This window comes from Nerophis ophidion, linkage group LG07, assembly GCF_033978795.1.
Source record: "Nerophis ophidion isolate RoL-2023_Sa linkage group LG07, RoL_Noph_v1.0, whole genome shotgun sequence".
Taxonomy (NCBI): Eukaryota; Metazoa; Chordata; class Actinopteri; order Syngnathiformes; family Syngnathidae; genus Nerophis; species Nerophis ophidion.
In genome coordinates this window covers 17,348,964-17,361,142 of record NC_084617.1, presented here as the reverse complement: position 1 = coordinate 17,361,142, position 12,179 = coordinate 17,348,964, and the positions used below count along the sequence as shown (strand labels likewise).

The 12,179-nt window shown below is 38.7% G+C and overlaps 1 protein-coding gene across 4 annotated transcripts in view; it reads left to right on the top strand.

The window, feature by feature from the left end:
* Window positions 1-11,242, top strand: part of asic2 (acid-sensing (proton-gated) ion channel 2) — a 755,611-nt gene extending 744,369 nt beyond the window's left edge. For 3 of the 4 annotated variants that reach the window (XM_061905484.1, XM_061905483.1, XM_061905482.1), the window contains 5 exons: window positions 6,044-6,197; window positions 7,152-7,243; window positions 7,309-7,388; window positions 7,467-7,535; window positions 10,241-11,242. In XM_061905484.1, the coding sequence (XP_061761468.1) occupies window positions 6,044-6,197; window positions 7,152-7,243; window positions 7,309-7,388; window positions 7,467-7,535; window positions 10,241-10,342 (497 nt within the window). In that variant the 3' untranslated portion in view covers window positions 10,343-11,242. The remainder of the gene's footprint in view (window positions 1-6,043; window positions 6,198-7,151; window positions 7,244-7,308; window positions 7,389-7,466; window positions 7,536-10,240) is intronic. The other variant, XR_009807424.1, reaches the window with a different exon arrangement.
* Window positions 11,243-12,179: the final 937 nt, after the last annotated feature.

Here is a 12,179-nt window from a genome sequence, read left to right as displayed (position 1 = left end):
GCTGAGAGAGCCATTTAAGCCAAATATTTTAAAATGTATTTCCGTGAGAGCCATATAATATTTTTTAACACTGAATACAAGTAAACGTCTGCATTTTTATGTAAGACCAACATTTATAGAGTATAATATGTCACATACTCGCATGGCAGTAGTAGGGGCGACCCCAAGAAGCAGGAACCAGGAGAGCGAAGTTCAGGTAAGATGCTTTTAATATCATCAACAGAGGAGATTGAAGCAGTCTTGCATGTACAGTTCTAAACAATAGTCAATCTTTGAGCCCTGAGGAGCACGTAAGACAAGCATAAATAGAAACATGCTGATTGGCAGCGGGTGTGGCCCAGCTGCCAATCAACAGCAGGTGAGGGGAAAAAAACACAGCGCCCAGTGGGACAAGTCGGGAAATGGAAACAAAATAAGAACGCTGATGGGAAGTAAATACAAAACAAAGAAGCACAAACAGAAATTAAGTGACAGATCTTCACATAATAAGTCTGTTATTCTTTTTAATAACGTTGTTATTCGGAAGCTCAACGATGATAAAATACTTCTTACCATTAATGCGACTTCTTGAACAGGTGCGGTAGAAAACAGATGGATGGATTAAAATGTATGAGAATGAACACTGTGATTACCAGCAGAATTATTCATTACTTATCGTGTTAAGCAATGTCAGATAAAATTTATCTGAGAGCCAGGTGCAGTCATCAAAAGAGGCACATCTGGCTTTAGAGCCATAGGTTCCCTACCCCTGCCCTAACTCTAATCCTTTTAAATTAAGTCTGTGTTACTTAGAATATGTTCCCCATACTAAAGTGTTACCAAAAACATATGACTTTGTCTTGAATTTGAAAAAAAAAAAAAACATTTTATTTTTCACTAAAGAAGGGTTCGGTGAATGTGCTTATGAAACTGGTGGGGTACAGTACCTCCAACAAGGTTAAGAACCACTGGTCTATAGCTTGACAGAGTAACCTTGTAATACTCTTCCATATCAGTAGGTGGCAGCCGGTAGCTAATTTCTTCGTAGATGTTGGAAACAGCGGGAGACAGTGTGCAGGTAAAAATGTGTCTAATGCTTAAACCAAAAAATGTGTCTAATGCTTAAACCAAAAATAAACAAAAGGTGAGTGCCGCTAAGAAAAGGCATTGAAGCTTAGGGAAGGCTATGCAGAACGAAACTAAAACCTAATTGGGTACAAAGTAAACAAAAGCAGAATGCTGGAGGACAGCAAAGACTTACTGTGGAGCAAAGATGGCGTCAACAATGTCCCCACAAAGAAGGATAAAAACAACTGAAATCTTTCTTGATTGCTAAAACAAAGTAGATGCGGGAAATATCGCTCAAAGGAAGACATGAAACTGCGACAGGAAATACCGAAAAAAGAGAAAAAGCAGCCAAAATAGGAGCGCAAGACAAGAAGTAAAACACTACACACAGGAAACAGCAAAAAACTCCAAATAAGTCACGGCGTGATGTGACAGGTGGTGACAGTACACCTACTTTGAGACAAGAGCTATATTGGTGCATGCTTGGTTATGCTTTAAAGTCATATCCAACAATTGCGACTTTTTACTGTGCCCCTGGATTTTTTCAACGCAAACAATGTGCCTCGGCTCAAAAAAGGTTGAAAAACACTGCCTTGTATGACATCCTATAGACAAAGATAAAACCTTCTGGAGGAAAGTTCTGTGGCCAGATGAAACAAAAGCTGTTTGGCCACAATACCCAGCAATATGTTTGGAGGAGAAAAGGTGAGGCCTTTAATCCCAGGAACACCGTTCCTACCGTCAAGAATGGTGGTGGTAGTATTATGCTATGGGCCTGCCAATGGAACTGGTGCTTTAAATGAGACAGTGAAAATGGAGGATTACCTCCGAATTCTTCAGGAAAACCTAAAATGGGTCTTGGGCGCAGTTGGGTGTTCCAACAGGACAATGACCCCAAACTCACGTCAACATTGGTAAAGAAATGGCTAAATTAGGCTACAATTAAAGTTTTGGAATGGCCTTCCCTAAGTCCTGACTTAAACGTGTGGACAATGCTGAAGAAACAAGTCCATGTCAGAAAACCAACAAATTTAGCTGAACTGCACCAACTTTGTCAAGAGGAGTGAGGATTCTTGGTTCAATTGAAATGTTTCACATAGATTGTTAGACGCTAAGTGTTCATTTAACTGCTCTGCAACAATTTTTTGGAGGATTTTCGAAATAAAGGGAAGGTGAGACACCGGTTGGTAGTTTATCATGAGGTCAGGATCGAGGTTAGGTCTTTTAAGGAGAGGATGAATAACCGCTTTTTTGAATGCTAGGGAACAGTGCCAGAGGAAAATGATAAGTTTATAATATTTAGCACTGATGGACCTAATAATACAAAGAGCTCCTTGATAACCTCCAGGTTTTATACTTGAGTACTTGGTACTGCTTTATTTAAAAACTTTATTTATTTTCAGTATTGGTATTCTATTTGACAATTGTTGCACTACTGCCATGTTGAGGCCTTGTTGATCTCTTGTCTTTTGATAGTCTTGTTTTTTGTATGTATGTTTACAATAGCTTTTTCATTTAAAGTTTTTTATACGAAAAAAAAGTACTGGACAGTAACCATTGTAACCAAATAATAGCCTGGTGCAGGCTGGCGCGAAAATAAATAAAAGCCTTGTGCAAATAACCGCCTGCTTCTTTTAAAAGCCCGTCTCCAAAAATGATTTTGTGAAATAAACGCCCGGGCTACTATTTGGTAATATACGGTATATATATATATATATATATATATATATATATATGTATATATATACTATTTATATATATTATATATTATGTATTTGTTAGAATAATCATTGGTAATAAAAGATGCAACCTATGCTTGAAAGAGAAACTGTTTATTATATATCATCCAGACCTGTCATCCCTCAACAAGCGCAGTGACATCATTTCAACATGCCGCCACAGACGGAAACACCTCCTAGATAACACATGAGCCAATCACCACGCCCCTACGCCTGCCTGTACCCACCCACTCTGTGCCCTATACAAACCATTGTATGTGAATGCTTCCATTAAAATATCCTAATGATTGAGGGAACCCCTCATGAAACAGTTCTGTAGAGATGAAGTAGTCTTGTGATTTTTCCCACACATACATATTGCGCTCTACCACGGTATCGAGCACTATTCTCTGGATAATTAATATCAAGACATATATATATATATATATATATATATATATATATATATATATATATATATATATATATACATATATATACATATATATATATATATATATATATATATATATATATATATATATATATATATATATATATACATACACACATGATTATTCTAACAAATACAATCAAATCAATATTGCTTTGCTGGAAAAAAAATCTGTCTATAATTTTATCCTACATGGCGATCCAGAAAAATGACCCGTAAGCTTCCAATGTTTAATTTGAAATATTCACTCAATTCTAATTAACGAACAGTGAGTCTACTATTCAAGCTGTACACTGACTCCTCTGAATAACATGCACCTCTACTGGCTGTAACCACGTCCTTTGACAAGATATGCTGTCCTCAAAATGCTTGCTGAGAAAAAAATGTTACGCATCATTGGTCCCAATGAAGGAGGGGAAAAGTCATTCCTATTAAACTGCGGCCGTCATGAAAGAGTGAGGCGATGAAGGCGCAGCTGTCAATCACTCAAACGTGCAAGTCAAGGTCCTCTCCCCCTGATGCCATATTGGATTTTCATCCACATTCTACACGGCGCAACTACTTAAAAACTGGTTTGGAATATTACGGCGCAGAACATAATAGTCGGCGATATTACAGGAGAGGACGCGTGGGAGAGAGTGATATGTAAATCTCTGAGGGAAAAAATATGCTTTTTTTCGAGATTGTCGGTGAGTCTTTTTTTTTTGTCAACACTATAAAAAATCTGCTGTAAGGATCATTAACGTTTAATGTCTGCCATTTTATCTTTTGTCCGCCTTCAAATGGGCAGCTGGCGAGTCATCAAGTCAGCCATGTGAGGCAGGAACAACCCCATCCATCCATTTTCTACCGCTTGTCCCTTTCGGGGTGGTGAGGCGTGCTGGAGTCTATCTCAGCTGCATTCGGGCGGAAGGCGGGGTTCACCCTGGACAAGTCGCCACCTCATCACAGGGCCAACACAGATAGACAGACAACATCACAACCTAGACCAGGGGTCGCCAACCTTTTTGAAACCAAGAGCTACTTCTTGGGTACTGATTAAAGCGAAGGGCTACCAGTTTGATACACACTTAAATTAATTGCCAGAAATAGCCAATTTGCTCAATTTACCTTTAATAAATAAATCTATATATATAAAAAAATGGTTATTACTGTCTGTCATTCCGTCATACATTTTTTTTCCTTTTACGGAAGGTTTTTAGTCGAGAATAAATGATGAAAAAAAATTGAACAGTTTAAAAGAGGAGAATACACCAAAAAAAAGAAAATTAAATTTTGAAACATAGTTTATCTTCAATTTTGAGTCTTTAAAATTTTAAATTAAACTAAAAATATGAAAGGAAAAACTAGCTTATTCGAATCCTTTTGAAAAAATTTGAAAAAGAATATATGGAACATCATTAGTGATTTTTCCTGATTAAGATTAATTTTAGAATTTTGATGACATGTTTTAAATTGGTTAAAATCCAATCTGCACTTTGTTAGAATATATAACAAATTGGACTAAGCTATATTTCTAACAACGACTAATCATTATTTCTTCTAGATTTTCCAGAACAAAAGTTTCAAAAGAAATTCAAAAGACTTTCAAATAAGATTTAAATTTGATTCTACAGATTTTCTAGATTTGCCATATTTTTGGGGAATTCTAATCATAATAAGTTTGAAGAAATATTTCACAAATATTCTTCGTTAAAAAAACGAAGAATGAAAAATTAAATTAAAATGTACTATTCTTTACAATAAAAAAATACTTAAACATTTATTTAAAATCTTTTTAGTTGTATTTTTTTCTCTGAAATTGTCTTTCTGAAAGTTAGAAGAAGCAAAGTTAAAAAAATAATAATAATTTAAACAAGTGAAGACCAAGTCTTTAAAATATTTTCTTGGATTTTCAAATTCTATTTAAGTTTTGTCTCTGTTAGAATTAAAAATGCCAGGCAAAGCGAGACCAGCTTGCTAGTAAATAAATAAAATAAAAAAAATAGAGGCAGCTCACTGGTAAGTGCTGCTATTTGAGCTATTTTTAGAACAGGCCAGTGGGCGACTCATCTGGTCCTTACGGGCTACCTGGTGAGCACCGCGTTGGTGACCCCTGACCTAGACACTATATTCGTATACAGGCGCTGGGGCGCAGAAAATTGGCGTCCATCTTGAAAGGGGCATCTACTCCTATTTCAGCAGCAGAAACAACGAGGAAAAAATGTTGAAGTCAAGTTCTGCATAGTCCTGCTCAAATTGGCATGGAAAACATGTCACGGGGGGGGATTACTTTTCAGGAGTAAGAGTAAACATTACTGTAGATTTTTTTTGTGAATCAAATTTTATTGTAAAGTAATAATGCCTGCCAGCTAGCTATAAACCAAGCTCAAAATCAGTTTGGTTTTCACCGTATTCTCCGGACTACAAGGCGCTTTTAAAATGCTTTTTTTCCCCCCAAACCTCGACAGTGCGCCTTATAACCCGGTGCGCCTGATGAAAGGAATACGTTTGGTTGCGCTTACCCACCTTCAATTTTATTTGGTACATGCTGTAATGACAAGTGTGACCAGTAGATGGCAGTCAAACATAAGAGATAAGTGTAGGCTGCACTGTGATGGGTCAAAAACCGAATGAGGCAAAGAGCGAGGTACTACTGTATTTGAGGTCCATGAAAACGTGTCAGATTTGTTGTCCAGAGTCAATCATAAATCAATATCGTATTTACAGTGAGATCACGTTCTGCTTTGTGTCCTTCATCGCCATCCTCGCCCGCCGTTATCCCCCCCCCCGCGTCCACCCTTACATCTCCATCATGGTCCTTCGTCACCGTTGTGGCGTCAAGCTAAGCTGTCGGCGGCGGAGAGCAGCAGCTGCATGTGCAGGACGCCGTGCAACATGACGCGCTACAACAAGGAGCTGTCCATGGTCAAAATCCCCAGCAAGACGTCGGCGCGCTACCTGCAGAAGAAGTTCAACAAGTCGGAGAAGTACATCTCGTAAGTACTCTCGGTCGCGCTTAGTGTATTTATTTATTTATTTTTTACCTGTATCTCACCTTTTTTGTAAGTGGGAGACCCGTCAGCAATCCTGTTCTGTCTCCCTGTAATGTTTGTCTGATCTTCAATAGGACTGTGTTGAAAATTTTGATTTAATAAAATGTAATTAATTAAATCAAATTAATTAATAAGGTATTAATAATTAATTTAATTAATTAGATTTAATTACTTAATAAGGTATTAATAATTAATAAATAAATAGATTAAATTAATTCAATTTAATTCATTAATAAAATATTTTTGATTCTGATTCTGATTCTAAATACGTAGTTAATATAGTACATTACCACGTTGAAGCATTTGACAGCGCTGCTAATTGTATACCAAACAAATTAAATGTAGGTTAGAAACCTACTGAAACCCACTACTACCGACCACGCAGTCTGATAGTTTATAAATCAATGATGAAATATTACAGGCCAGCAGGCTACTCATCTGGTCCTTACGGGCTACCTGCTGCCCGCGGGCACCGCGTTGGTGACCCCTGTTGTAAACAATGTTCAGATGTGAGGAGCCCTACAACCCGTGATGTCACGCGCACATTGTCTGCTACTTCCGGTAAAGGCAAGGCTTTTTTATTAGCGACCAAAAGTTGCGAACTTTATCATCGATGTTCTCTACTAAATCCTTTCAGCAAAAATATGGCAATATCGCGAAATGATTAAGTATGACACATAGAATGGACCTGCTATCCCCGTTTAAATAAGAACATCTCATTTCAGTAGGCCTTTAATTAATATGTAATACCATTTTAAAGCCAGCATAGATCATTAGCATACACGCCCCCTAGTGGCGATGGACAGTAAGAAATATGACTGGTTGTTAATAAGTGTTCTAATCTTTTTGCCTTTCTGTCTTCATTAAGAATATTAATATTTTGTCTTTTTTATTCAGGGACAACATTTTGGTGTTGGACGTCTTCTTCGAGGCGCTCAACTACGAGACCATCGAGCAGAAAAAAGCCTACGAGGTGGCAGGCCTGCTGGGTACGTAAGGTCGGAAACTTTTTTCCCGCTGGCGTGAGACCTGACTCATTGCGTCCCCCATTCAGGTGACATCGGGGGCCAGATGGGCCTCTTCATCGGCGCCAGCATCCTCACCTTCCTGGAGCTTTTCGACTACGCCTACGAGGTGGGTACCGCCGAGATGGCGGGGAAAAAATCCGCCACGCCGCTACATGGTCCTTTACCGGACTCTTGTGATCCTCAGGTGGTGCGAGAGCGACTCCTGGACCTGCTGAGTCCAGAGGACGAAGAGGAGGGTCGCAGGGGAGATGTGGTAGGAGCGCCCCCTAGCTTGCCAAACAGACATTGCATGTATTTAATACCACCACACATTACTGATCTACTAAGATCCAAATAATAAGTGCTAATTAGCGTGTGCAAACTATGAAAGTGGGCGTGTTGCTGGTGATCTACTAAGATAAGTACAAAAATGGTGCAAACCAACATTTTTAAATGAGGTTTTTACGTGTCTATATTGGCTGTGACCATGGAGACACTCATTGTAGAATGTCATTGAAGGCATCAAAACTATGAATGAACACATGTGGAGTTATGTACTTAACAAAAAAAGGTAAAATATTTCTTCAAAATAGCCTGATTACTGATTACTCTTGGCATTCTCTCGATGAGCTAGTCACCAAAATGGTTTTCACTTCACAGGTGTGGTTGATGCTCCTCAAGAGAATGCCAAGAGTGTGCAAAACAATAATCCGAGCAATGGGTTGCTATTTGGAAGAAACTACAATATAAAACACGTTTTCAGTTATTTTACCTTTTTTTTGTTAAGTACATAACTCCACATGTGTTCATTCATAGTTTTGATGCCTTCAGTCACAATCTACAATGTAAATAGTAAATAAATAATGTAAACAATATATGTACATATATTGTTGGATTTGGTTGTCTTTTTATTTCCTAGTCAGATTTTAGAACAGTTAAAGTGTGAGCCTTTTACATAGACCTTGAATTTGGAATGTTGGAATGAAGCCATAACAATCTGTTAACTCAACTGTCCGAGGTAGGGAGGAGGAGAAGAAGAGGGGAGGTGAGAGTGAGGGAGGGGGGAGAAACTGCCATTTTAGGTTAGATCAATTTTGACCGTGCCATTGAACTGCTGTATCTAGATTGATCTCCCAAAGCGCTTTGGATTAAAAATAGCAAAATGAGCAACCTCTGTCTCTGATTGATTTAAGACCAGCTTATGTGTCATAAAAGAACCTGGGGGCGTTGACCAAAGAAAGAACAGGTCAAAACGCGACAATATACATATATATATATATATATATATATATATAGATATATATATATATATATATATATATATATATATATATACAGTGGTGCAAAAAAGTATATAGTAAGCCCCCGATTGTGCAAGTTTTCCCACTTAAAATGATGACAGAGGTCTGTAATTTTCATCATCGGTACACTTCAACTGTGAGAGACAGAATGTAAAAAAAAATCCAGGAATTCACATTGAAGGAATTTTAAAGAATTTTTTTTTAAATTATGGTGGAAAAAAAGTATTTGGTCACTTCAAACAAGGAAGATCTCTGGCTCTCACAGACCTGTAACTTCTTCTTTAAGAAGCTCTTCTGTCCTCCACTCGTTACCTGTATTAATGGCACTTGTTTGAACTCGTTATCTGTATATAAGACACCTGTCCACAGATTCAAACAGTCAGACTCCAAACTCCACTATGGCCAAGACCAAAGAGCTGTTGAAGGACACCAGGAAAATAATTGTAGACCTGCACCAGACTGGGAAGAGTGAATCTACAATAGGCAAGCAGCTTGGTGTGAAAAAATCAACTGTGGGAGCAATTATCAGAAAATGGAAGACATACAAGACCACTGATAATCTCCCTCGATCTGGGGCTCCATGCAAGACCTCATCCCGTGGGGTCAAAATGATCATGAGAACGGTGAGCAAAAATCCCAGAACCACACGGCGGGACCTGGTGAATGACCTGCAGAGAGCTGGGACCAAAGTAACAAAGGTTACCATCAGTAACACACTACGCCGACAGGGAATCAAATCCTGCAGTGCCAGACGTGTCCCCTTGCTTAAGCCAGTGCATGTCCAGGCCCGTCTGAAGTTTGCCAGAGAGCACATGGACGATACAGCAGAGGATTGGGAGAATGTCATGTGGTCAGATGAAACCAAAATATAACTTTTTGGTATAAACTCAACTCGTCGTGTTTGGAGGAAGAAGAATACTTAGTTGCATCCCAAGAACACCACACCTACTGTGAAGCATGGGGGTGTAAACATCATGCTTTGGGGCTGTTTTTCTGCTAAGGGGACAGGACGATTGATCCGTGTTAAGGAAAGAATGAATGGAGCCATGTATCGTGAGATTTTGAGCCAAAACCTCCTTCCATCAGTGAGAGCTTTGAATGGTTGACCAAATACTTATATTCCACCATCATTTACAGATTATTTAAAATTCCTACAATGTGAATTCATGGATTTTTTTTTCACGTTCTGTCTCTCACAGTTGAAGTGTACCTATGATGAAAATGACAGACCTCTGTCATCATTTTAAGTGGGAGAACTTGCACAATCGGTGGCTGACTAAATACTTTTTTGCCCCACTGTGTATATATACATAATTCTTATTATTTATTTTAATTTTTTTCTAAATTAATTTTTGAAAATGATTAATCAATTTAGAAACACAAATAAAATGTGGGAAAAAAAATTCTGCACCCGTAGTCATTAGTGCCATTTAAAAGAAAGTCCAATTTAGCCTAAACAGTTAATTCCACTGCTGATTGGATGTGTCAGGAGATTTACCTCTGCATGCGCTTTAAAAAGTTGCTATTAGTGCTGACTCAGCAGTTTCTTTTTTAGCGCTATGACAACATTGGTTCTGTCGCTGCACACTCGTTCACAAAGAAGCTCTGTGTCCACTTTCTCATGCACTCCCAATGATTATGGAAGTTTAAAAAATAACTTATTATCTTCCGACCTTAGACTTCCTGCGATCCGGTGGCCAACCACTCGGAGTCCATCAGCCACAGCGTGGCCGTCCCTCTGCAGACCACCTTGGGCACCCTGGAGGAGATCGCCTGCTGAGGCCCCGCCCCCCTCCCTGCCTCCTCCGAGGCCGCCTCCTGTGAGGCAAACAAGGACGACGGGGGCGCCCAGTCACCCTCTAGAGGTCTCGGCGGTGCCGGACAGGGGCCGGGCGGGGGTCCAGGGACCTTAGCATAACCCATTCCAGCAACACGGACGCAGTGCGCCTGTGCCAAGTCAGCACGCCGCGCCCCAGGTGTGGCTCGCTCTCGTAAACGTCGCCCCCTGCTGGACGCCCGCACACATCTGGAATGTACAGCTTGAATCTCGAACCTCGCATGGTTCACCTTGAGAGAATGATCTTTGAAGGGAGGTCCCACTCCCGCTTTTATGTCCGAAGGTAAGTGTTGTAAGATGATGTTGTGTCCATCAACCAAAAGACGCCAGACAAGTTTTACAGACAATTTGTCCTCATATTTCTGCTTTTTTTTTTTTTTTGGAGTACTTTTTTTGTAATTCTGCTGTAAAATAACGCATCTGTGTGTGTGCCCCTCCCCCACACAAACAAAGAGTTGTTTCAGAGCTCGCAGGCGCTGACATTTCAGACTGCTAGAATGTCAAGGACGCAATCTGGGACGCTCCTCTCAGCAGCAACATCTGGAATATTCCTCATATTTGTGATGATTTGAATCCACAGGAGCATCCCAGCATGAACATCTGGCTCGTCGTGTGGAATGAAATAACTCACTGGATTTTTTTATTCTTTTTATTATTATTTTTTTTTTGGTTTTAGTTTTTATTATCTATTCTGATTTCCTGTCTGCGCTTCAAAGACGCCGTCTTCGTGTTCCGTCTCATTCCGAAATGCAAACACGGTTCCTCTTTGCCGCTTTGTGGCTGTGCAAAAAAACAAAAAACCTGTGTGTGTTTTCAGTGTGACGCCATTAAATGAAAACAAAGTTTTGCAGCACTTGTCTCTTCTTCGTGTTTTTCTTCAACATCACAATGCCTCAACTATGTTAGCTGAATTTTATGAATTTAGATTTAAATGATCAAAATCCACTAAAAGCCTTACAAAAAACGTTAGCATGCTATTGTTAGCATTAATTCCAATATGGGTCCAAGTATCAAAAGCCATATTTAAATGAGTACAATTAGCTAAAATGCAAATGTTAGCCTCTTAACAAAGCAAAATGTTGCATACTTTTAAGTATCGAAAACCATGTTTTTAAGTTTGTTTGAATATAAGTAATTAGCTAAAATGCTAGCATAGAACCTTAGCATGCTAATGTTAGCATGACTTCCAAGATGGCGCCAAGTATCAAAAGCCATATTTAAACGAGTAAAATTTGCTAAAATTCTATTGTTAGCATGTTAAAAAAAAAGTTAGCATACTTTTGAGTTTCGAAAACCATGCTTTTTAGGTTTGTGTGAATAAAACTAATTAGCTAAAATGCTAGCATTAAACCTATCATGCTAATGTTAGCATGACTTCCAAGATGGCGCCAAGTATCAAAAGCTATATTTAAACAAGTACAATGAGCCAAAATGCTAACATTAGAATGTTAACAAAGCAAAAGTTAGCATACTTTTAAGTATCGAAAACCATGCTTTTTAGGTTTGTGTGAATAAAACTAATTAGGTAAAATGCTAGCATAAAACTTTACCGTGCTAATGTTAGCATAACTTCCAAGATGGCGCCGAATATCAAAAGCCATAATCAAACGAGTACAAATAGCTAAAATGCAAATGTTAGCATGTTAACAAAGCAAAATTTTGAAAACTTTTGAGTATCGAAAACCATGGTTTTTAGGTTTGTGTGAATAAAACTAATTAGTTAAAATGCTAACATAAAACCTTAGCATTAATTGTTAGCCTGACTTCCATGATGGCGCCA